Source organism: Pelobates fuscus, chromosome 8, assembly GCF_036172605.1.
Source record: "Pelobates fuscus isolate aPelFus1 chromosome 8, aPelFus1.pri, whole genome shotgun sequence".
In the NCBI taxonomy this organism is placed as follows: domain Eukaryota; kingdom Metazoa; phylum Chordata; class Amphibia; order Anura; family Pelobatidae; genus Pelobates; species Pelobates fuscus.
In genome coordinates this window covers 13,503,046-13,529,907 of record NC_086324.1, presented here as the reverse complement: position 1 = coordinate 13,529,907, position 26,862 = coordinate 13,503,046, and the positions used below count along the sequence as shown (strand labels likewise).

The following is a 26,862-nucleotide window of genomic DNA, read 5'->3' as shown; positions in this document are numbered from 1 at the left end:
CCAGTCAATGTGCACCTGTTGATCTGCGTGGATACATTATAACATCTTGCTGTCTGCTGGTGACCTTTGACTCGGGACCAATATTAGTCCCCAGCCAGCTTTGTCACTTATCTTTCATTTTCCGACAAGATATCACTTTCTTCCCATTGGGAGTTTGTACACTTTGAACATCCACTTTTGGATTTTCAAGCTGTGCCAAACTTTGACTGCAGGATCAGAAGAAGATAATAGAGTAATGGAGAATTCTGATCTGGAGCAAATACAACTCTCACATACATACCATTAACAATGTGTCAGCATTGAAACAACTCCGAAGTAACCGCTAGCCTCCCAGCAAGCCCAGGGACAGTCTATATCAAGGCTGAGAATCTTCAGTATGTACGGCAATGTCCATTCCTCTCGGCAGTACCCAGGGGTTCCTGTCTCTTTAGGTGACATTATGTAATGCCCACAGGCAGGGCTACTGCCAGCTTCCCGAAATTACTGAGCACTAAGAACAAAGGACAACTCCACAGGCCCCTACTGTACAGCTCTACTTCAGTTCCAAAATTCTAGCCAACAATTTACTGTTCCTTCTGACTCTCTTTGTTTACGAAAGCCCCGGTAATAAAGTCTGCCTGTATAGCTTTCGTTTCTTTTTGCCCAAACGGATGGGACAACCACTAACTCAGCATGATTCGTGTCAACTAGTGTCTGATAATAGTTCCAGGGGTTTGATGGTCAGGCCCCGCTGAGCTTTAGACGACAAAAGATGCCCATGCTGAGGGAGGAGGAGACAACTTATAAGAGGACATTGATTGGCTTTGGGTTAAAGTGATGTCAGCAGCTCACTTCATACTAGTCTATGATTGGTTGAGCTCAGTACACACTCAGAGTGCATCTAATAAGGAAGTTGCTTTGTAAAAAGAGGAGTATTGGCTAAGGGGGCAGAGTCAACAGAAATATAAAAAAAAAATTTAGTAAGATATTTGAATGTAGAAAAAAATACATGTATGCTGGGCAAAAACTTATAAAGTCCACTTATATTGCGTGGGTGCCCATTGTGTCTGTCACCTGTGGTGAACCACCCCTCCCCTATGTAGCCTGGTAGAGCAATATACTAGTGACCATTGGGTGGATGCATTGCCAAGCAACTGCCTGGTGTTAAAATACAAAAACTTGTATCCACCACCTGTAGCATTCAGGGCTGAACAGCCCCACACCTGTGGCTCCAACACCCTAATTCCTCTCCTCTCAGCTCATCCCCCTCATCAGCCCTAATGTGTGTCTTAGAGTTGTTTATATTATAGTAAAATGGTATCCTCATCGTTGGCTTTCAGGATAAATCCTCTGAGTGACAGCACACGTCATTAACGTCATTAAGTAACTAGAGTGAGGCTTTGTTTAAACCAGTAGGCTATAGAGCAACAAACCAGGAACATATGACACATTGTTACAAGCGGTATATAATGTGATATCGTTAATAATGGTGGGTGGTATTCCTCCTCTAAGCTCTCGCATTCTGCTGAGAATGTTGCATAATATTCACTGAAATACTAAATTTAGACTAAATTATCTAAGCTTTGTTTATATCAAAGTTGGAGATTTTTTCCCCAAATCCACTCATTTGGAATAAGTTTTGCAAGTCTGTTTTGTATTCACCCGAGTTCAGTGTTTAGTGGATGAACCCCCTTGTGCCTAATCTGTCATGTGATCTGCGTGAGCTGCATTCTGAGTATGTTCATGATGATTGTGTGTACCCTCATTTACACGGAATGGTAGGTAGATCGATATTAAGATAGATTCCCCAGAAGGAGGGAGATCAGATGTCTTTGTCTACGCAGTTTCCTGGCTCTCTACAACGCATTTCTGTTTGTTCTGTTTCAGACGAGAGATTTCCTGAGTATGGAAAAGTGGAGTTCGTCTTCTCCTATGTTCCAGAGAAGATACAAGGTATGATTTTATGTTATTTCATTCTAATTTACAGAATGTGGTAAGACAGAGGCCCCTCCAGTCTTATATAAATATTTTTGAATGTTTAAACTCTTAACTAGAAGGCAAAATATCATTAAGTTAATAATTGAGAGAATCCGTGTGATAATTTTTTTGGAAACAGAGAGGAACGTGTTGGCTCTAAAAGGATAATTTCTGTGGCCATTGCACTCCAGCCAGACTTAAAGAGAACTAAAGTTTGTTTCAGCCTAGAGACCGCACAGCTTCATACACACCTTTAATGAGATGAACATCTGACTACAATACAACATTCCTCGGGTTCGTTTGGCTGGGATTCTTCGGCAATCCATCTGTAGAAAGTTTTAGGAAATATACAGAGTAGAAATAGTTTTTATTTTTCTTGTAACATTTTATAACAAGAGGATTAAGAGGTTACACATTAATTAAAAAAAACCATAAAAACCTCTCGAATTAACATTGATGTTATAGTAGACCCATTATAATCTATTTTAAATACTCTCTACATTTACACAAAAATAACTTCTTAAAACCGTGCACATTTTTTACTTTTTAAAATATATTTTTACAAGAATTAATATGTCAAAAATATATCATATGTAAAAAAAGATATCCAAGCTTATCGAGCAATATTAAATCTAGTGGCAGATACAGTTAAATAGGGTTATACCCATTTTATTTCCTAGGAATGGAGCATTTGGAAAACGGACCATGTGTTTCTGTCGATTACAATACATCAGACCCGCTGATTCGCTGGGACTCTTATGACAATTTCAACGTGCATCGCGAAGACAGTCTGGAAGGTATGTTTTGTTTTGCTTAAAGAGTTATTTCTGTTCTGAGGTTGAACACCCGGAAGTAATAGGAATCTTTAAATTCATTTGAAATTAAATAAGAAATTGCCTCGGAAAAAGGCGCAACTGATTGGTTGAGAACGTTCGCTGACACACTTAGAGAACCATTAACTCCCCATTCCTACTTGAGAAAATACATATGTTTCTTAAGCCGTTTTTTGACTTAGGAGCTGGTAGAGTGTCAGCTGATGCTCTAAGCTAGTCAGCAATGCGTTGTCCAAAGCTTCCCGTTTCAAGCATTAGATAGAAATTGAAGGCTAGGGGCAGAGCTAAATGGCATTGAATTCAAGACTTCTGGTTGAAACCGTTAAAGATTAGCTGATGCCAGGCACCTCCTGACACCATAACAACTTTTTTCTGATGAAGTTGTTATGGTGTCCAGAGTGTTCCTTTAAAATAACACTAAAGGGCCAGGAACACATGACGTGTTCCTGACCCTATAGTGTTAAAACCGCTATTTAGGTCCCCCCCTTTGCCCAGTTAAATAAGTTGCCGTAGTAATGCTATGCGTCAGAGCAAAGGAGGCGAGGTGGGGGCGGAGCCAAACGCCACCCTGGCCAGTCAGCATCTCCTCATATAGTTGCATTGAATCAATTAACAGTTACATTTGTTTCAATGCTATGGGGTTTGTGTGCTAAACATCCAATTGTAGTGATTTGAACTTTGATTAGCAAAGTGTTGGGTGTTGGATATTTTTAGCTAATGTTTGCAATTCACTGTTTAGTGAATACGTCTTTATTGGGTTTATTAACTAGAAACTGCTTTTCAGCACATTGAATATCAAATTGTACATTTTAGGTAAAAATATCGTAGCCATGACTATAGCTCGAGTTAGAAACATAGAAACATAGAATGTGGCGGCAGATAAGAACCATTTGGCCCATCTAGTCTGCCCAATTTTCAAAATACTTTTAATTTGTGCCTGGCCTTATCTTAAGTGTAGGAGTTGGAGAATGCTTTTGTCTAAATTGTGTGTTTCGGTTTTCAATTCCCTACAATCCTGTGTTTAGTGAACAAACTCCATTGTCTGGGAATCCGAGCTGATCAGAAGTAAGGATTAACTTAGTGAATGTATCCAGCCATGGACAGACACTTTTAGTCTCCTCTATCCCAAAATCCCTTGGGACTTTTGTGTTTGCCTCCGCCAGGATCAGGGTCCATATTTTTCTACAAAGGTTCCTCGATGTTGCCAGCTTTAAGGCATTGTGTAAATAGTGGACAACTAGGAAGCATGTTTGGAAAGAGATATGTTAGCAAGGAATAGCGAAAATGGCCAGTCTCTGAAATTTCCACTTTTTTCATTGAAAAATGTCTCCTTCCCAATCACCCTGAGCCGAGCTGCACGTGGGGATTACTCAGGACAGAAAGCGTGTGCGGTGTGGGTGAGTGCTGGAGGTGAGGAAGTAGCAGGAGAGAGCACACATTTCTCTCCTGGTGGTCCTGTAATCCTAGGAGGAGCATTTAGAGCCGAGCTGAAGGTGAAAAGTCGTGAGATTGAAGTGGGGTTGGTGGTGCCAAAGCAGCTGCTGGCCACTGATGACACGGAGAATGCAGAGGATATTGTTTATGGCTGGCTGGAATATAACTCTTTCTGTGCCAGAGACAGTCCAAAAGATCGTCGATAGCAATGCGCTGCTGCTTTGGGTTCCCTCTAAGGTGAGCAATTCAGTTTGGAAAGAGCTAAGAAATAAACGCATTGTGCAACATCGGACAGTGTGTGATTGTGTTGATGTGGGCAGAGTTGCATTGGGAGTGTTTGAGTGTGTAGTTGTGTGTTGTGCTGGGCTGCATCGGGCAGTGTGTGATTGTGTTGATGTGGGCAGGGTTGCATTGGTAGTGTTTGAATGTGTAGATGTGTGTTGTGCTGGGCTGCATCGGGCAGTGTGTGGATGTGTTGTTGTGGGCAGGGTTGCATTGGGAGTGTTTGAATGTGTAGATGTGTGTTGTGCTGGGCTGCACTGGGCAGTGTGTGATTGTGTTGTTGTGGGCAGGGTTGCATTGGTAGTGTTTGAATGTGTAGATGTGTGTTGTGCTGGGCTGCATCGGGCAGTGTGTGGATGTGTTGTTGTGGGCAGGGTTGCATTGGGAGTGTTTGAGTGTGTAGTTGTGTGTTGTGCTGGGCTGCATCGGGCAGTGTGTGATTGTGTTGATGTGGGCAGGGTTGCATTGGGAATGGTTGAGTGTGCAGTTGTGTGTTGTGCTGAGCTGCATTAGGCAGTGTGTTATTGTGTTGATGTGGGCAGGGTTGCATTGGTAGTGTTTGAGTGTGTAGATGTGTGTTGTGCTGGGCTGCATCGGGCAGTGTGTGATTGTGTTGATGTGGGCAGGGTTGCATTGGGAATGGTTGAGTGTGTAGTTGTGTGTTGTGCTGGGCTGCATCGGGCAGTGTGTGATTGTGTTGATGTGGGCAGGGTTGCATTGGGAATGGTTGAGTGTGCAGTTGTGTGTTGTGCTGAGCTGCATTGGGCAGTGTGTGATTGTGTTGATGTGGGCAGGGTTGCATTGGTAGTGTTTGAGTGTGTAGATGTGTGTTGTGCTGGGCTGCATCGGGCAGTGTGTGATTGTGTTGATGTGGGCAGGGTTGCATTGGGAATGGTTGAGTGTGTAGTTGTGTGTTGTGCTGGGCTGCATTGGGCAGTGTGTGATTGTGTTGATGTGGGCAGGGTTGCATTGGGAATGGTTGAGTGTGTAGTTGTGTGTTGTGCTGGGCTGCACCGGGCAGTGTGTGGATGTGTTGTTGTGGGCAGGGTTGCATTGGGAATGGTTGAGTGTGTAGTTGTGTGTTGGCTGCATTGTAACATTGTGAATACTTTGACAGTTTTGTTGTGTAGTTGTGTGTTTGATTGCATTGTGTAATATTTTGCTGGTTTGAAGAGTTGGATGCATTGATCGGGAATGTGTTGTTTAGGGAGAGGATGTGTATAACTGCATTGAGTTTTATTGTGTAGCTGTGTAATTGGTCGTATTGTGCTCGGGTGCGTTATGCTGGATCTAATCTAACTTCAGACCATGCAAGCACGCTGGGTACATACAGCCTAACAGCTTGCAGTGATCTATGGTAAGACCCCACATGGTCCTTGGGCCTTGGTTGCCTTTTTCGTAAGCCACCAATAGCAGTATGTGCAGTGTTATCATTGGAGAGGTTTGCCCCAGCAGATCCAGGTATTGCATATGTTCCCGCTCTGGGGCAATGCATTTGATACCGGGAGGTAGTGGAGATTGAGGTTAATGTGATTTGTAGTCTGAAATTTGATCAAATATAACACAAGCTTATTGAGACTGTATGGTAGCTGCCATAGTAGTAAAGGGTTGTATGATTCTACCCATTGTACAGTGCTACAGAATTTGCTGGCGCTATATAAATAAGAAAATAATCATAATAATCATTATATTCAGCTGTGCTACAGTCTTTGTGCACTGAGTATACTATAAAACAAATACAGCATCATATACTCAATTCCTTGTGCTATAGACAAATATAATAAGTCAAAATTTAGTTACTCAATTATTAAAGCTTTTCTTTCTATTCCCCCTGTAGTTTTTACCCCCTGAAAGGAACAAGATTATAGCTGTGAGAGCAACGCCTCTTGTATACATTTCCTGTGGGTGAGAGCTGGCATTTATACCTTCTCTTTGTATAAGGGGGTTAAAGTTCCGTCCAACCCCACTCGTACCTCCAGTGGTGTGAGGGTTACAGGACGCTGTACATTAACGCTCTTTACTAATCCACTACAGCCCTATAATCACCATAAATATATTTAGTATTCCCTTTGTAGCCGAGAAACATCCCGTAGAGAAATCTCTGTGACTCAGTGTGAATCGCAGATAGCAATGTGGGAACAAGAAGCTGCTTTAAATGGAAAGTGATTAAGGTGCTTTAGATACCTGCTGCCTGTCAATCAGCGGACATTTATCACACTATTCCTGATCTGAGGAAGGGTTTCATCTTTCATGGACTGTCAGGCGTCCGGCAGTTGTCCCCGTCGGTGATTTACTGCTGTTAGAAGGCACTACATCACAGTTTGGTGACTAGAAACTCGAGGAGGTGGAGAGGTGAAAGGGGACATCTGCAGTTTACAGCCACTGGCACACTTGCAGTCGTGTTGCCTTTTGTGTTAGTCTATTCTCTGCGCACTTTAAGTTGAGACAGTAGGCGGTAGGAAGCAAACCACTGGGTGCCACATCACTGCGCAATGTATAGATCTCATTGGAACGTATAGGTTGCGCTCTCAGTGCAAGAGGGGCAAACTATATATTTTATTATGGTGTAACACAGCTATTCTATTTCCACTTTTTACCAGATTTTTTATTCTACCCTCCCCGCCCCCCCCACATATTCTTAAAGTTTATTTAAGAATATGTAATAGTTTGAAAAGCTGATCCACAATATTACATTGAGAAAGAGGGTGTGTCTGGACATTTATTCTGTTGTCCAGCTAGTTAGACTGTATCATTCATGGATAGGGGCACCAGGACTCCGATCTAGAAGCGTGCTGTCAAAACGTGAGCGGGCAGGACTACAGATAATGCCAGCTGTTGCATGGCATATTTAGGCATGGAAATCGCTTTAGTTTTTTTTAAGAGGAGTTATATTCGTCCCTGACCTGGCTTTTAAAGGGTAAATAGACGCATTAGAACCTCCAGCTGTTTTAGTAAAATCCTCTGTGTGAGATGTTTTGTACCCGAACATTGTTCCGTGTGTCCTAGTTCTGCATTGCGTGCCTCTGCCTGAATACAGCTTGGTGAATCTCCTAAGCAGTGAATTTCAATAGTCAGGGTAAAATAACAAAGCTGTGACTGTGTCTTGATTTAGAGAGTTTCCCAAATCTGAAACAGTTTTTTCCTAAATGTTGCAGTTTTGGTTTTCCGTTCGCCACAATTTATTGATTTTATCTTTCTAAATATTTTTTATCAACTTACTGATATTAAAATAAATTCCTTTACTAAAAATATCCGCAGTGAAGAAGTTTTTCAATTTTGGCTTTTTTGACCATAAATTTGCAATTTCTGATTTGTTACTTAGCCAGAAAGAGTACATAGTGTACATTCCAAATATTCCCCAGGGCCTTGATGCTATTTTTGCCCAGTCTTATATTGACGTCAGAAGGATGAAAAGCTGAGTTGAACCTTGGTGGAAGTTGAACCTATGACCTTGAAATACTCGAGCTGTAACCACTGAGATCCTTTAACAATGACCTAAAACAGAATCTTTTGCAATCTGACAAAGTTTATCGAATATTATTATTAAATTTAACAGCCGTTCTGTCACTTTCGGGGGTCTTGCAAATTTTACAATCTGATACGGTCCCTCACGGCCGCTGCTGCCATCTACACCCTGCTGGTCCTCTTCAACTCCTAGCTCTTCGTTAGCATGCGCGAGAGTACAACATTGACGTCTGTGGAGCTTTCCTTGAGACTGTGAAAGCCTCCATAGGTCAATGTAAGTCCCATAACTGTCACTTGGAACAGTCGCTAGGATTGGACAAATGTTGACAGCAGAGCTCTATCCCAATGCAGTCTTTATCACAATTTCATAACTAATATGTATATACAGATCCTTGTAAAATAGTGAAAAAAGTGACAGATCTGCTTTAAAATCAAACAAAAAAATCACCCAACAAAAATTGTATTTCTAAAAGCAGTCCATACAGTGACTCACAGTATTGGCACCTGTGTCATTTGTCACGTTATAACATTGTCCATATTATGACACATTATTAGTAATCAGTAAGAATTGGGATTGATTTCTCTGAAGAATCACAGCACAGTATGTGTACAAAGTGTCTGCGCAGTTAGTTCCCACGCCTGCTGTGCGCTCTATGGTAACATCTTCATATTTCCTGATTTACCGTCTGTGCCCTTGACGGAGTTGTTAACCTTGACGCCTCGCTAATGCCTGGTCACTCTGTTTACTAAAATGAGTAGAATTGGCTGGGATCGATGTAAACAGTCATGATGGCCTACGCTGTCAGAACTTGTGACCCAACTGTTTACAAGCGGCAGCAGCATATGTTTTCAAGCCTGGCGGGAGGGGGCAGGTGCTGTGATACTCACCCCAATACAGATTTGTAGTTTCCTCTGTGCCTGCCAGATATCTCCTAACATTGTAACTGCACGTCTCCCTGATCGCTGGAATAGAGTCTGTGTATTTGTATCCATTTGCTTTGTTTTGCCAGTACAGTTTGTCAGAACGTGCCTTATCCACGCTCTACCTACATTCCAACTCAAATAATCTGCATTTTGCCTTGCCCGTCCAATCCCTACGAATACATAAAATACACCATTTTCCCATCCACGGAATTTTAATAATATTCCCTTCAGTCAGACTTTGACTAGTGTATGATCATTATAGAGAAATTACAGTAAGAGTGTCCCCTCGTTTTATCGGGGGGTGTATTAAACAGTTACATGTTGATTTATTTTGTTTACCCATTGTATGCGGACGGTGCCTCTGGAATAAAGTTGGAATTTTAGAAATGAATTATGTACTAATATCTGAAACATAACTTGTTGGCCACATCAGACCCTACAGGCATCACCACACCCCACATGCCACTCCTAGCTAAATATACTTTGTTCTTCTATTTGATTTGTTCCGTACTTCAAGTAAAGAAGGCGATCTGGCACGTGGAAAGGGTTTTATTCTCTGCAGGATTTAAGGGGAAATTTTACGTTTTAACAAATGCATGTTAATGCACACGAACAAGGCAGGTACCAAAAACACTATCTATTTATTTATTTTATATTCTAAGTCACACTTTCAGGGCTAGAAAACAAAATAAATAAAATGGATGTTTGGAAATATTTTCCCACCTGTTTGATTGTTGATATTGTGATCATTCCCTAAACTGCGAATTAATGAATTGAAAGCCATATTAAAAAATCTAAGTCCAAAATGGCTACATGGCTAGAGAAACCTAGTTTTTGGGCATGTTGAGAGTTTGTTGAATAAATCCCTCAGTGCAACTTGCATACAAGCACAGGTGACTTCTTAAATGCCAGCATGGGCAATTGCAATTATTTATATAGCACCAACCTATTCTACAGCGCTGTACAACAGGTAAGTTAAACAAAACACATATGTGACATAGAGAAAGAGGAGACGATGAATGCCCAGCCCAAACGAGCTTACAATTTAAATTTGGCAATTTAATTACTTTAACTTCATCACCTAATTCTGTATCTATCATTATCACATGTTTCTGTATGGTAGCTTGAATGTCCTGTTATTGGGTGATATCGAGGAAGTACCCGGAGAGCATTTAGTAAATATAAAGGATTAACATGTTGCCACGTGTCTCTAGTGATCGATCGAAGAGTCATTTATTGCAGGGGAGTTAGTGTGAAGAAATCTTGTAGCAAAGCATTTGAAACAGCTTTTCGAAGACACATCAGCCAGGACTGGCGATCTGGGATCTCAGAGTGCATGAATAAGTATTTCCATTATTCAACAGGGAGGGTATTTGCAACAAAGCCTTTGAAATCCTCAATGGCACAGCCAGAAACTTAGAAAATATGCCAGTGAGTGGCCAATGGGGGCAGTAGCTGTCTCGGAACTGCCCACTCTTAATTGAGGTCTTGTATGCAAGTGATGGGAAAAAAAAAGTCTGTTCGGATTGGCAGGGATCTACATCGGATTAGGCAGCATCAAGATTTCATTAACCTCTTCACTGCTTGAAATATATTATAACATAAATAAATGGGTTTGTGGAAAATTGACCATGGAATAGTAAATTCTAAGCCAGAATATCTGAGCTGAATAAAAAAAAGTTATGTTTGGCCTAAAATCTCCAATTTGTACAGTTAGATGATCAGGGTTCTACAACTCCTTCTAGTAAATAACATTGATTACTGCAATGCAGAGAACTGTCCCTTTAGATTCTATGATGAAGAGAACCTGTACTGCAGAACTCTCATCATGGAGTTAGTGAAAAATAAACAAATCCCCATATCGTGGTTGGATCAGAACCAAAACTGATCATGTTATGATCCTTCTTGTGTGTTGTCTACTCCAATGCAAAGCACTATGGGAAATGAAGGCCCTCGGATAGACAAATAGATCAGCAACATTCTTTGGAGTTCAAGCAGACTGAGTACTGTACTTCTCTTTTCTTGGGTAACTACAACCACCCTGAGCCAGACAGAATTTATCCAAACATGATAAGATTTGAAAACAGCTCCAGGAGGGTCTCATTATCTTTAGCCACATATTCTTTCAGTGAGTTTGATAAAGTACAAGATGCAAAATTGCAGTAACATTGAACTGTCCAGGATACCCCTCTTCTGGCCAGCCCCATTGATGCCTCCGATATCCATAACAGCTTCGGAATGTGCAGACAATAACAAAACCTTCCCCCCCTGTCAGTCTAGCTTTAAATAGTTGCTACCAGGAGACACAGTGTGTCTGATCTCTCCAGTTCCATCCTGGATGGTGAAAGGCAGGAGGAAGAGAGCCAGCACACACTTTCTACAGCTCTCAAATCCAATATGTTCTCCCATTCGAAAGCCTCCTTCCTATCTCTATTCTGTATCATCTAACAGCCGCTTGAAGAAAGAAAACATCTCGGCTTGTTCTCACTTGCAACTCACAAAGGAACTGATGTAAAGAAGAGATTTTATAAAGAAAAGTACTTATGCATTTATCTCCATCATAGAATATTTGAGTGTCTTATTCATAATACAATTGTGTATGGACTGCACAAACGTTCATTTGTCCAGAGTTTATGGGACTATGATTAGATTAAACATTGCCAAAAAAGCTAGTTCTGAAAAATGGATTAGAGGGTGACCTTTCATTCAATATGGCTGACTGTGTGACCCACCTAGTGACCTTTCATTCAATATGGCTGACTGTGTTTTCATTCAATATGGCTGACTGTATGACCCACGTGGTGACCTTTCATTCAATATGGCTGACTGTGTTTTCATTCAATATGGCTGACTGTATGACCCACCTGGTGACCTTTCATTCAATATGGCTGACTGTATGACCCACCTGGTGACCTTTCATTCAATATGGCTGACTGTGTAACCCAACTAGTGACCTTTCATTCAATATGGCTGACTGTGTTTTCATTCAATATGGCTGACTGTATGACCCACCTGGTGACCTTTCATTAAATATGGCTGACTCTATGACCCACCTGGTTACCGTTCATTCAATATGGCTGACTGTATGACCCACCTAGTGACCTTTCATTCAATATGGCTGACTGTGTTACCCACCTGGTCACCGTTCATTCAATATGGCTGACTGTGTTTTCATTCAATATGGCTGACTGTATGACCCACCTGGTGACCTTTCATTCAATATGGCTGACTGTGTTTTCATTCAATATGGCTGACTGTATGACCCACCTGGTGACCTTTCATTCAATATGGCTGACTGTGTTTTCATTCAATATGGCTGACGTATGACCCACCTGGTGACCTTTCATACAATATGGCTGACTGTGTTTTCATTCAATATGGCTGACCGTATGACCCACCTGGTGACCTTTCATTCAATATGGCTGACTGTGTTTTCATTCAATATGGCTGACTCTATGACCCACATGGTGACCTTTCATTCAATATGGCTGACTGTATGACCCACATGGTGACCTATCATTCAATATGGCTGACTGTATGACCCACCTGGTGACCTTTCATTCAATATGGCTGACTGTGTTTTCATTCAATATGGCTGACTCTATGACCCACATGGTGACCTTTCATTCAATATGGCTGACTGTATGACCCACGTGGTGACCTATCATTCAATATGGCTGACTCTATGACCCACGTGGTGACCTATCATTCAATATGGCTGACTATGTTTTCATTCAATATGGCTGACTGTGTTAATTGGGGAAAATATTATATGTTTTAAACTTGTTTAATTTGGTTTTAATGATTATGACTCCAAACCCCCAATTATTTTTTGTAAAATATACAATCCATTAAAAACAATTATGCAGAACTTGATTTTAGATAAAAAAGGGTTTAACCAATCAGGTTCTTTAGCAATGGTGTAAATATTTTATTAAATGTTGTTGGTAATTCTCAGACATTACTCTGTCTGCTTACTCTGTTTTTTATGTTAGTTGTCCCATCACAGAGTTTAGAAAGTAGGAATATGAACTGGGACAAAGGGTGTATATAGACAAGAAGAGACACTTCTTAAACCAGCACAAAATGTCACTCTTTCTGTTACACAAGACGGTTACAGCAAGAATGATTCATTCTGTCTCTATCAAGCAGTTGAAGATCCAGCAAGATCTCCGTGTTCTCTTAGCAACATTGCTTCACCTCCTCTCTCTGGTTTTTTTTTCTGTCTCTCGGTCAATATCTCAAAACATTCCTGGTGGTTTTCCACTGTGGAAGAATAGTCATCGAAGGTGTCATGACGCTGTACCTTGAGGATAAATATGGGCTTCGTCTACAGACTATACTATTGTATCACATTATCCTTGATATCATTTCATGCTGGACACTAAATACACTTTGAGGCACCCACACGTGTCCATTAAAGTAGTTTAATATGTCTTCATGGAGGGTATTTCCAGGTATGCTAATCATAGGCTAGGTGGTCAGAACCACTTGGTTCTGCACATTTAAAAAAAACATTATGCATGACTCATGGTTGTCAGGGTCCAAAGGATGGCATAGTTCTGAATCAGCATCAATGTGTTGAATGATTCATCTTCCCGTACCGTGATCCCAGGACAAGGCTTTCCTGCTTGTAAAACCTACAGACTGGTTGTAGTCCACCTATATGTTTACTGTATGGCTTAGGGCTCAGTGGGCTCGTCATTATCAGAGAGTGCCCTTAGATTTTGTATATCAGAAAGTATTCCTCCTAAATGCCTCAACTTCACATTTTCAAATTATTTAGGTCTCAATTTCATATTTTTGGATAAGCTTTTAAACGAAGGGAGGCTTTTCATATATATAAAAAAAAAACCCTGTCAATGGAGGCAGGTGGGAGAGGATGGGAGGGAATGCAGGGGGGAGGGGACACTGAAGCTTCCCTTGCAGAGGTGACACCGGCGCTGCCTAAAAGGGCAGAATCTGACTACGTTTGTTGCTAGCACGCTGTGCGCCGATGACAAACGTACTTTCTCACATAATTAAGTCATGTGTGCTGAGGTTGTAACTAGATCCTGGCACAAAAGTTTAACTAAAAATGCTGGTCCTACAGACTCCTACTACCATAACCACTTCTAAAAGCAGAAGTGGTTGTGGTGGCTGGAGTTAAAGCTAACCCTAGTGGGGCAGGTGATTTTGATATTACGGAATAACTATATTAATAGAATATATTGCCATGCATTTAGGTATACTATAAAAGGTTGGTTTGTTTTTGGAGTCGAGGTAAGTTTGAACAAATATATACCAACCCTTTTCTTAAACAATAACGTAAAGAATTTCATTTCTACTCTCTCCCTAAATGATTGGGTGATACATGTATCGTTTGACCTTTTCAGTCATGAACCTCCATGGGCAGGGGGTGCACATGCACATCCTAAGTGTTTGAGTATACTTGCCCCAGCTGTTCAGACCAACTGGGCTCACTTATTGAAAAGATTTTGAAGGTGTCGTAAAAATTATCGAAATAGATCAAAAATAGTTTAATTTTATCTATGGGCGAAAAATGGTGCTAATGCATTTTTTTTTTTTTTATGAAAATGTTAGATACATTTGTATCACTTAGTATGATAGTAAAGTGATATATTACTGTTTCTCTTTTAGTTAAGAATTTTTACTCCCCCTTCCTCGCTCTGGGGAATGTGTGAACATGGAACATCTCATAGGAGGCCTCCTGTCTCTTATAAAACTGTCACTGTAGCCAGTCAGCAAGCGCCTTTCTCCTGCACAGCGCTCTTTATAAGGAGCTGCAGTATAGCACTGCTGTCATTGGCTGACACTCCTCCACTGGTTTCACATGCCGTATATGTGTAGCTTATCCCTTGATCATTCCTGAAATATTTTCATAACTTTACTAATGGAGTCTCTGACCCTGGGCATTGCATTGCACACTGCAATAAATACATCTGAATTGAGGTTTTCCTGAGCAGTTATGTGATTGTGTAATTACACAGATGGTAAAGTACCCAGTGTGTAAGTGTTAACGATAGCCACACGTAATAAAGTCACAATCAAAAACGGTCACAATAAAAGACTGTGAGACTTTACACGGTCTTTAGTGCACCTTCACTTCAGACATCTTGAAGCCAGTAGCTTTCACACTTTTTGAGTTCTACTGTGGACTTGCCTCCAAAACTTAAAGTGAATCTGTTTTGTGTTTGTTTTTTTGGACGTTGTATAAAGAAAGCTGTTATGGCCAACTTACCTTCCAAAATGTTACTTAACTACATTTACCGTGGGGTTCGGCCACACACTGACCCAACTGTTTGTACATGTGGAGTTTATACATTCCATAGTGACTTGTGGTGGGGTTAACAAAGAAACTTGCAACATAGCCAAATTGGGAAACTTTATGCAACTCATCTTAATGAAAGATTTGTTCTAATTTGTCAGTGACTAAATTCTGCAATCTGACTGTTAGCTCGCTGTTCCACCCCTGTCAGTACCCCTAGTCCCTCTTCGACTAGAGAGCTTGCTTCTGCTGTTACTTTGAGAAGGTGGAGTCCTGCCATTGTCTTCAATGCTGCTAAATGTTCTCATTTACCCAGAGCTGCTCACTCAGCCCATAGATTGTGTGGCAGCTTTTAACAAGGCTCCGTGCCAGTGTTGAAATGCTAAATTTACATCGAAATGGAATTTTGCTACTGTCTGGCTGCCAACTTTGCCTCTCCTTCTAGCAGAACGGCAAGCTGTGCCGATATTAGGTAAAGTCTACACAGGGATTATTTGAGACTTGGGGAATGAAAAGACCGAAACTTGCTTACTAATCTCACCCAAACCTTTATGAATACATTCAGGTGATCAGTGGTCCACAGGATGTTTCAAGCCATTGGAGGTTTCTTACACAATACAAATAGTTAATTTGAAGGCGTAGTATACGCTATTTTTTATCTTGTCAATTTTAAGGCGCAGTATACGCTATTTTTTATCTTGTCAATTTTAAGGCGCAGTATACGCTATTTTTTATCTTGTAAATTTTAAGGCGCAGTATACGCTATTTTTTATCTTGTCAATTTTAAGGCGCAGTATACGCTATTTTTTATCTTGTTAATTTTAAGGCGCAGTATACGCTATTTTTTATCTTGTCAATTTTAAGGTGCAGTATACGCTATTTTTTATCTTGTTAATTTTAAGGCGCAGTATACGCTATTTTTTATCTTGTCAATTTTAAGGCGCAGTATACGCTATTTTTTATCTTGTCAATTTTAAGGCGCAGTATACGCTACTTTTTAATCTTGTCTATTTCACCACACAAGGTTTTGGGAATCCTTGCATTGTATACCGCAGCCTGTTTTACAAGATAGTGAGCGCCTAAACTTCCTGTTTTCAATACAAATAGTGTTTTTGGCACTATTAGTTGTAACTGGAGGCTCTCAGTCTGAATTAAGGAATTTTGGGGAAGAGCTGGCCGTGGCATCTAGAAACCTCATAAAAGCTTGAGCAGCGTTTGTAGTTATTACTAAAGAACTAGATTACCACACATTTCTCCAAACCCCTACGCATCCATTTGTTCAGATCAAATAACATTCCTGTTTTGTAATTCAGATTTCAGAATGCTAATGGGGATTTCATGTAAATAATAAATACTTTTTTAAAATATACATTTTGAGACTGAGCTGGACTACCACTATGGGGACTGCTTGGTGGCCAAGTCATAGACATAAATTCACAATAAAAAGAAGACACAATGTACCAATATCTACCATCAACCTGGTATCTTCTCAGATTGAATTAATGACAATGACAAAGGAACACGAAATATAAATGATGAGGAAAGAGATATTTTTGGGGAAGGGGTCTTATATCTGAGTGACGACGTGTCAGAAGAATATTGACACACATTGTAAATAAGGTAGAATTGGGTTGCGTGGAGGGGGAGGGGGGTTATTGTGAGGTCTAATATTGGGAGGAAAAAGAGACATTAGGGGAATTAGGAAGAGATCAGTAGTAAAAAGTATTCCATTTACCAAGTGGTTTGTTTACAGTAAGGTGGTTTTCTAGATCTTAAATATCTTATAATTATCCCCCTATTTCAGGTTCATCTCCCTTACTGCGTGTTCATTTACAGCTTTACACAATGTGGTTTGTTCAGAACAATTAAAAGAACATTACACCGCTTCAATTTTAGCCTAAATTTGGAATAGTTGGTGTTTATTTTTGGTCCAAAAAGTCAGAAAATACCCAATTACCCGTGTTGGGTATTTTTGCAACTCTGTTAGTTTTGCCTTCATTTTTGAAGATGGTTGCAACTCCATCTTAACTTACAATGAACTTTCATGTTTCCTGGTAATAGATAATGATGTCATTTAACTACATTCTTATCTTTTATAAGGTACATAGATTCCCGTTTCATTCTTTATCAAACTTCTACTGGGAGTATTTTTAGCACATAGCACTGATTATTTTATACTTTTAATTTTAAACCAGCTTCATTCTAATTCATCATGAGGACCATTAAATTGGCAAAATAAACCCATTCACTGGCCGTGGATTTGCATAATAAATGCATTCCATTCACGGCAGCAGCATTAATATATGGAAGTTGGAGAGTTTGCTTGCTCACAGCTTTGTGTGCTGGAATTCAGGACAGAGTATCCAGCAGATCCTGTTCCACGTACAATGACTCCCACCATTGTGTACAAGTGATCGCATGACGTTCACTCACTGCGCACTTTCACTGGGAAATCTGTAGAACTATGCATTAACGTAACAATCCAAACCAGGACACATCGTATCAGATTTCAAGGATTCTGCTGGGTTTGTATAAATGTACTGATTGTTATGAATGATAAAAACTAAAATAAACTCTAGATGTATGAAAACAGATTGTCAATACTACAAAAAAATCCAGACTATTAATTATACTGTGAGAACAGATAATATGGCTCATCGTGTAAGAACAAGGTAAATAAGATACAGGTCATATATTTGGGGAGCAAAAGAATCCTTTACTATCCCTGCTGAGATACACTGGGTAGGTTCATGATTAGCTTCACATGGGACTTGGCAATTTGTCTAAAACTGATAAAAACTTGCTTCTAATTTGATATTCACCTTGAGCAAATTATTTTCCTTAGATGAAATCTCCTTTCTTACAGCCTAAATGTGTGACCTTGTCTCCGATGTTTATGAGTAGATTTCCAGATAATGGTTTGTACTGGCCCAGAATATATTTGTATAATATTATCATATCCCCTCTGTGGTGCCGTTTTTCCAAACTAAAGAGATAAAATTTTTTAACCTTTCTTCGTAACTAAAATGCTCCATTCCTTTTATCAATTTTGTAGCTCATCTCTGCACTTTTTCTAGTGCCATGACATTCTTCTTTAGAACAGGTGCTCAAAATTGCACAGCATATTCAAGGTGTGGTCTTACCAGCGATTTATAAAGAGTCAAAATTATATTTTCATCCCGAGAATTTATGCCCCTATTTATACATGACGAAACCTTACTGGCCTTAGCAACGGCAGACTGACATTGCATATTGCTGCCTAATTTGTTGTCTATAACAATTCTCAAAGCCTTCTCATGTGTGGTTATCCCTAATTCACTACCATTTAGGGTGTAAGTTGATTGTGCATTCTTGACCCCGAAGTGCATAACTTTGCATTTCTCTACATTAAATTTCATCTGCCATTTGAGTGCCCAGTCCCCCAATCCATCCAAATCCCTCTGCAGCAAAGCAATATCCTGCTCACATTTTATTACTTTACAAAGTTTTGTGTCATCTGCCAACACTGAAACATGGCTTTCAATGCCTATTTCAAGTTCATTTATAAATATGTTAAATAGAAGCGGCCCCAAAACAGAACCCTGAGGGAAACCACTTACCACTTTTGTCCAGCCTGAAAATTTAGCATTAATAACAACTTGTTGTACTCCATCCGTAAGCCATTGTTCTACCCAAGTGTAGCGTTACTCACCTTTCCCAGGGGCCGGCCGCGGTCCTCTCTTCAAGCCGCGCGCGGTCCTGCGGCTGCACGAGCCGCGCGCGGCTCATCCGACGCTTCAGGCAGGAAGGCGGGCAGTGACCGCGAGATGCGGTCACATGTCCCGCCTGAATCTAAGAGCGCGCCGCGAGTCTCGGGCGCGCTCTTAAAGAGACAGTGGGAGCCTAAATTGCCAAAAGGCTCCCATTGGCCCCTGTCATCCCACACACCCCATACACTTACCTTTTGGGGGTGTGGAAGTGACAGGAGCCAATCACATTAGTTTTGAACCTATTTATACTTACCCTTTTCCCTTAGTTCCTTGCCCTATCGTGGTTTCTGCTACAGTTCCCTTTAGTGCTTGTTGTGTTCAGTTGTGTTTCTCCGTATTTGACCTTGGCTTTGTATTCTGACTTTGTTTTCGCTTTATCCTTGTCTGTACTGTTTGCCGGCTTGCTGATTCCTGTGTACCAGACCCCGACTAGTTCTCGTTTACGCTGTCTCTTTGTGCCCTTGACCTCGGATCGTTCCTGACTCTGTACTTCTCCTATTACGTCGAGTCCGGCCACTCTAAGGTCCGGTAGACGTATCTCTCCTCTGTGCTGTCTCCTATTTGGCTGGATCCTGCGTGTAGGGGTATATACTCGTTACACCAAGAACAAGAATATTCATCCAGACCAATTTCTTTTAGTTTGAAAACTAACCTATTGTGAGGAACCGTATTAAATGCCTTGGCAAAATCCAAGTAGATCACATCCACTGCAACATCCTGATCTATACTTTTACTTACTTCTTCGTAGAATGCAATTAGGTTAGTTTGACATAACCTATGCCTCATAAAACCATGCTGATTATTGCTAATTACAAAGTTCTTCCCAATGAATTATTATTTATTATTAATTATTTTGCAGAACTTCATAAACTTGAAAATAAACTCAGCTGTTCATTGTAGAATTAAGATTAAACTCAGACAGGTCTATTCACTAACATGAGAATTGTGGGAAATTCCAGGTAGATTTCAAATATAAAGACAACATAGCTGAACGAAAAGCATAGCTGGCTTGGAGACTTTATCCATTTCTGCTAAATTTGAAGTAAACGTTATAGTTAAAGAGACATTTGAGTTTACTGTTATCTTGTGTTTAAACATTGAACTCAGCAGTGCTACGTAGATTAAACATTGAATTCCACAACTTTTCGTAGACTTGGCATTCAATCCAATTATCTGCCATTTAGGACTTAAATCACTTTGTTTTTTCTAAATGCAGCTCTAGTCACACCTCCCCTGGCTATGACTGACACGGACTGCATGAAAAAATGTTTTCATTCTCAATCAGATGCTAACATGCATTATTACTTTAGAAGGTTTTATCTCCTGCTCTGTGGCTTGTGCAGGCTCTAGCATGCTAATAAAACATCATGAGATAAGAACTTCTAAATTAAACAGACTGTGCAATAAAGGGAATTTAAACATTAGATCTCTCTGTACAGGAAGTGTTTAGGGAGGCTGTGCATGTTACATACAGGGAGGTGTGACAATGGCTGTATAAAGTGATTTAAATCCTAAATGGCAGAGAATTGAGTAGTGAGACTTCAGGGGCATGATATACAGTAAAACTACTCCACTATGCTGCAGTTGTTTTGGTACCTATAGGGTCCTTCCAACAGTGACATCTGAACTGTGATAAGATGCTGGTCAGTTTGCTTGCTGGGTTCATAAAAGATTCCGACAATTTTTTTTAAAGGAAGACCATCACTTGTCTGGAAACTGCACATTTGAATAAAACATTGAACATAACCTATAACTTGTATCAAAACTGCTCCTTTTTATTTTAAACGTATGACAACTATTTAGCAGATGGCGCCACAATCCAGTTCGGTCCAGACACAGCTAGGGCACATGTTATGAACTAGGAGAAAAATAAACCTTGCTTCATTTCTCCTCATCTCTGTCTGCTCTCTCTATGATGCCGGCCAGGTGCGAAGGATTGAGTTTAGAAGAATGATTGACAGGGAGCTAAGATGGAGGCGCCTAGTTGTGGACAGAATACTGTGGATTTGCACATGTAATTGTATTTTTATATCCCACAAACCTTTATTGATTAAATATAGGGAATAGGAAACACTTTAATTTAATATCCACTTGAAAGTATTCTGAATTGACCTTCAATGTTGCTGTAATGTACCTATTTTCTAAAACAAAAAAAATCAAAAAATCTTAACATAAGGATTGTCAAAAAAAAATCAATAAATATAGGGAATAGGAAAGCATCATATTAAACATCTTGCTTAGTGATAATTCCCTGTTCTATGAATTGACCTTGGCGTTTCGTGTTCAGTGTCTTTGCAATTCCAGTGCTTACCCTCACCTGATGTATAAGTTCTGTGACATCACAGACCTCATTTCTCACCCCATACTTGGTGCTTTCGCCCGTCCTTGTGTGCTAGCATGCAGATTTATACAGTATATATAGCGAGTGTCATACGCTTCTCTGGAAATAAACTGTGGGTCAGCAGCTAAACTAGAAATAGAAGTGTATTTTGGGACATTTCGGAGGCTATCACTGGATACTGTAACATACGTCTTCTCTTAAACCCTTGAAACAATGAAACTGTGACATGATTGTATCAGAGTTACACGGTGCCGGATCCATTGTATACATGCTATTATACTTTTCTTTTCTTCTGTTATTTTGAGCATCCATTCAAAATTCAGGGTGTTAATCTATTTCTTCTGGATAACCTTTTCAAGTAATCACGATCTGTTTTTCAAATTCTGTAGATTTATCTAGAGCAGTCACCATTAAAGTCTATGGTGATTTTTGTAGATGAGTCATTTGAAAGTTTTTGTAACATTGTGATCATTCTAAAAGATTATACGGCAGAATTAAAGCAAGGCCACCGATATTAACTCCGGGGACCCTTATTTTAGTGACGGGCGTTGAATGTAGAGAAATTGCATAAAGGACTTTTGTACGATATGATGGCATAATCTGTCCGACTGCCTGCTAGAAGCCGGTAACCGGCAGCGCACACACATATTCCGTGCTAAGGCACCTGCATGAGAGGGGAGACAGAATAGCTCTGCGTTCAGTCTGACAAGGTTTAAACAGGTGGCACTGAGAACACAGTGAATTCATTACAAGCCATGTGTAAACACGGACAGTCCGTTTACATTTTTCTGGTTTATGCGTTTGCTAGAAATCCTGCTTGGAACAGAGCTCAGATTGTGTGTGATTGTACGATTCATACACTTTTCCTAACACGCTTTGTATGCTGAATTCTCCTGGAACTTTAACCCCTTAAGGACACATGTCATGATTCCCTTTTATTCCAGATGTTTGGTCCTTAAGGGGTTAAACACTGTGCTATAGGGAGACATGTAGTGATCACTGATCAGCAAGCGGCCTAGAATCTTCCTATATAATGTGGGCGACTGGCGGCCTAGAATCTTCCTATATAATGTGGGCGATTGGCGGCCTAGAATCTTCCTATATAATGTGGGCGATTGGCGGCCTAGAATCTTCCTATATAATGTGGGCGATTGGCGGCCTAGAATCTTCCTATATAATGTGGGCGATTGGCGGCCTAGAATCTTCCTATATAATGTGGGCGACTGGCGGCCTAGAATCTTCCTATATAATGTGGGCGATTGGCGGCCTAGAATCTTCCTATATAATGTGGGCGATTGGCGGCCTAGAATCTTCCTATATAATGTGGGCGATTGGCGGCCTAGAATCTTCCTATATAATGTGGGCGATTGGCGGCCTAGAATCTTCCTATATAATGTGGGCGATTAGCGGCCTAGACTCTTCCTATATAATGTGGGCGATTGGCGGCCTAGAATCTTCCTATATAATGCGGGTGATTGGCGGCCTAGAATCTTCCTATATAATGTGGGCGATTGGCTGCCTAGACTCTTCCTATATAATGTGGGCGATTGGCAGCCTAGAATCTTCCTATATAATGTGGGCGATTAGCGGCCTAGAATCTTCCTATATAATGTGGGCGATTGGCTGCCTAGAATCTTCCTATATAATGTGGGCGATTGGCTGCCTAGACTCTTCCTATATAATGTGGGCGATTGGCGGCCTAGAATCTTTCTTTATAATGTGGGCGATTGGCGGCCTAGAATCTTCCTATATAATGTGGGCGATTGGCAGCCTAAAATCTTCCTATATAATGTGGGCGATTGGCAGCCTAGAATCTTCCTATATAATGTGGGAGATTGGCAGCCTAGAATCTTCCTATATAATGTGGGCGATTGGCTGCCTAGAATCTTCCTATATAATGTGGGCGATTGGCTGCCTAGAATCTTCCTATATAATGTGGGCTATTGGCTGCCTAGAATCTTCCTATATAATGTGGGCGATTGGCAGCCTAGAATCTTCCTATATAATGTGGGCGATTGGCAGCCTAGAATCTTTGTAGATAATGTGGGCGATTGGCAGCCTAGAATCTTCCAATATAATGTGGGCGATTGGCTGCCTAGAATCTTCCTATATAATGTGAGCGATTGGCTGCCTAGAATCTTCCTATATAATGTGGGCGATTGGCTGCCTAGAATCTTCCTATATAATGTGGGCTATTGGCTGCCTAGAATCTTCCTATATAATGTGGGCGATTGGCAGCCTATAATCTTCCTATATAATGTGGGCGATTGGCAGCCTAGAATCTTTGTAGATAATGTGGGCGATTGGCAGCCTAGAATCTTCCAATATAATGTGGGCGATTGGCTGCCTAGAATCTTCCTATATAATGTGAGCGATTGGCTGCCTAGAATCTTCCTATATAATGTGGGCGATTGGCTGCCTAGAATCTTCCTATATAATGTGGGCGATTGGCAGCCTAGAATCTTCCTATATAATGTGGGCTGGGCGATTGGCAGCCTAGAATCTTTCTGTATAATGTGGGCGATTGGCAGCCTAGAATCTTCCAATATAATGTGGGCGATTTCCGACCTAGAATCTTCCTATATAATGTGGGCGATTGGCGGCCTAGAATCTTCCTATATAATGTGGGCGATTGGCTGCCTAGAATCTTCCTATATAATGTGGGCGATTGGCTGCCTAGAATCTTCCTATATAATGTGGGCTATTGGCTGCCTAGAATCTTCCTATATAATGTGAGCGATTGGCTGCCTAGAATCTTCCTATATAATGTGGGCGATTGGCTGCCTAGAATCTTCCTATATAATGTGGGCGATTGGCAGCCTAGAATCTTCCTATATAATGTGGGCTGGGCGATTGGCAGCCTAGAATCTTTCTATATAATGTGGGCGATTGGCAGCCTAGAATCTTCCAATATAATGTGGGCGATTTCCGACCTAGAATCTTCCTATATAATGTGGGCGATTGGCGGCCTAGAATCTTCCTATATAATGTGAGCGATTGGCTGCCCAGAATCTTCCTATATAATGTGGGCGATTGGCAGCCTAGAATCTTCTTGTATAATGTGGGCGATTTCCGACCTAGAATCTTCCTATATAATGTGGGCGATTGGCGGCCTAGAATCTTCCTATATAATGTGGGTGATTGGCTGCTTAGACTCTTCCTATATAATGTGAGCGATTGGCTGCCTAGAATATTCATATATAATGTGAGCAATTGGCTGCCTACAATCTTCCTATATAATGTGGGCGATTGGCTGCTTAGACTCTTCCTTTATAATGTGAGCGATTGGCTGCCTAGACTCTTCCTATATAATGTGAGCGATTGGCTGCCTAGAATCTTCCTATATAGTGTGGGCGATTGGCTGACTAGAATCTTCCTATATAACGTGGGCGATTGGCAGCCTAGAATATTCCTATATAATATGGGCGATTGGCGGCCTAGAATCTTCCTATATAATGTGGGCGATTAGCGGCCTAGAATCTTCCTATATAATGTGGGCGATTAGCGGCCTAGAATCTTCCTATATAATGTGAGCAATTGGCGGCCTAGAATCTTCCTTTATAATGTGGGCGATTGGCTGCCTAGAATCTTCCTATATAATGTGGGCAATTGGCTGCCTAGAATCTTCCTATATAATGTGGGCGATTGGCTGCCTAGAATCTTCCTATATAATGTGGGCGATTGGCGGCCTAGAATCTTCCTATATAATGTGAGCGATTGGCAGCCTAGAATCTTCCTATATAATGTGAGCGATTGGCTGCCTAGAATCTTCCTATATAACGTGAGCGATTGGCAGCCTAGAATCTTCCTATATAATGTGGGTGATTGGCTGCTTAGACTCTTCGTATATAATGTAGGCGATTGGCTGCCTAGAATCTTCCTTTATAATGTGGGCGATTGGCGGCCTAGAATTTTCCTATGTAATGTGGGGATTGGCTGCCTAGAATCTTCCTATATAATGTGGGCGATTAGCGGCCTAGAATCTTTCTATGTAATGTGGGCGATTGGCTGCCTAGAATCTTCCTATGTAATGTGGGCGATTGGCTGCCTAGAATCTTCCTATGTAATGTGGATGATTGGCGGCCTAGAATCTTCCTATGTAATGTGGGCGATTGGCTGCCAAGAATCTTCCTATATAATGTGGGCGATTGGCAGCCTAGAATCTTCCTATGTAATGTGGGCGATTGGCTGCCTAGAATCTTCCTATGTAATGTGGGCGATTGGCTGCCTAGAATCTTCCTAAATAATGTGAGCGATTTGCGGCCTAGAATCTTCCTATATAATGTAGGCGATTGGCTGCCTAGAATCTTCCTATATAATGTGAGCAATTGGCGGCCTAGAATCTTCCTATATAATGTGGGCGATTGGCAGCCTAGAATATTCCTTTATAATGTGGGCGATTGGCTGCCTGCCTAGAATCTTCCTATATAATTTGGGCGATTGGCTGCCTAGAAAATTCCTATATAATGTGGGCGATTAGCGGCCTAGAATCTTCCTATATAATGTGGGCGATTAGCGGCCTAGAATATTCCTATATAATGTGGGCGATTAGCGTCCTAGAATCTTCCTTTATAATGTGGGCGATTGGCTGCCTAGAATCTTCCTATATAATGTGGGCAATTAGCGGCCTAGAATCTTCCTATATAATGTGGGCGATTAGCGGCCTAGAATCTTCCTATATAATGTGGGCGATTGGCTGCCTAGAATCTTCCTTTATAATGTGGGCGATTGGCTGCCTGCCTAGAATCTTCCTATATAATGTGGGCGATTGGCTGCCTAGAAAATTCCTATATAATGTGGGCGATTAGCGGCCTAGAATCTTCCTATATAATGTGGGTGATTGGCTGCTTAGACTCTTCGTATATAATGTAGGCGATTGGCTGCCTAGAATCTTCCTTTATAATGTGGGCGATTGGCGGCCTAGAATTTTCCTATGTAATGTGGGGATTGGCTGCCTAGAATCTTCCTATATAATGTGGGCGATTAGCGGCCTAGAATCTTTCTATGTAATGTGGGCGATTGGCTGCCTAGAATCTTCCTATGTAATGTGGGCGATTGGCTGCCTAGAATCTTCCTATGTAATGTGGATGATTGGCGGCCTAGAATCTTCCTATGTAATGTGGGCGATTGGCTGCCAAGAATCTTCCTATATAATGTGGGCGATTGGCAGCCTAGAATCTTCCTATGTAATGTGGGCGATTGGCTGCCTAGAATCTTCCTATGTAATGTGGGCGATTGGCTGCCTAGAATCTTCCTAAATAATGTGAGCGATTTGCGGCCTAGAATCTTCCTATATAATGTAGGCGATTGGCTGCCTAGAATCTTCCTATATAATGTGAGCAATTGGCGGCCTAGAATCTTCCTATATAATGTGGGCGATTGGCAGCCTAGAATATTCCTTTATAATGTGGGCGATTGGCTGCCTGCCTAGAATCTTCCTATATAATTTGGGCGATTGGCTGCCTAGAAAATTCCTATATAATGTGGGCGATTAGCGGCCTAGAATCTTCCTATATAATGTGGGCGATTAGCGACCTAGAATATTCCTATATAATGTGGGCGATTAGCGTCCTAGAATCTTCCTTTATAATGTGGGCGATTGGCTGCCTA

General features: G+C 41.0%; 1 protein-coding gene across 6 annotated transcripts in view; it reads left to right on the top strand.

Annotated features, from left to right (window-relative positions):
* The window catches only part of TNS1 (tensin 1), a 401,409-nt gene that overhangs the window by 306,041 nt on the left and 68,506 nt on the right, over positions 1–26,862 (top strand). For all 6 annotated transcript variants that reach the window (XM_063429252.1, XM_063429256.1, XM_063429255.1 and 3 more), the window contains 2 exons: positions 1,867–1,932; positions 2,637–2,753. In XM_063429252.1, the coding sequence (XP_063285322.1) occupies positions 1,867–1,932; positions 2,637–2,753 (183 nt within the window). The remainder of the gene's footprint in view (positions 1–1,866; positions 1,933–2,636; positions 2,754–26,862) is intronic.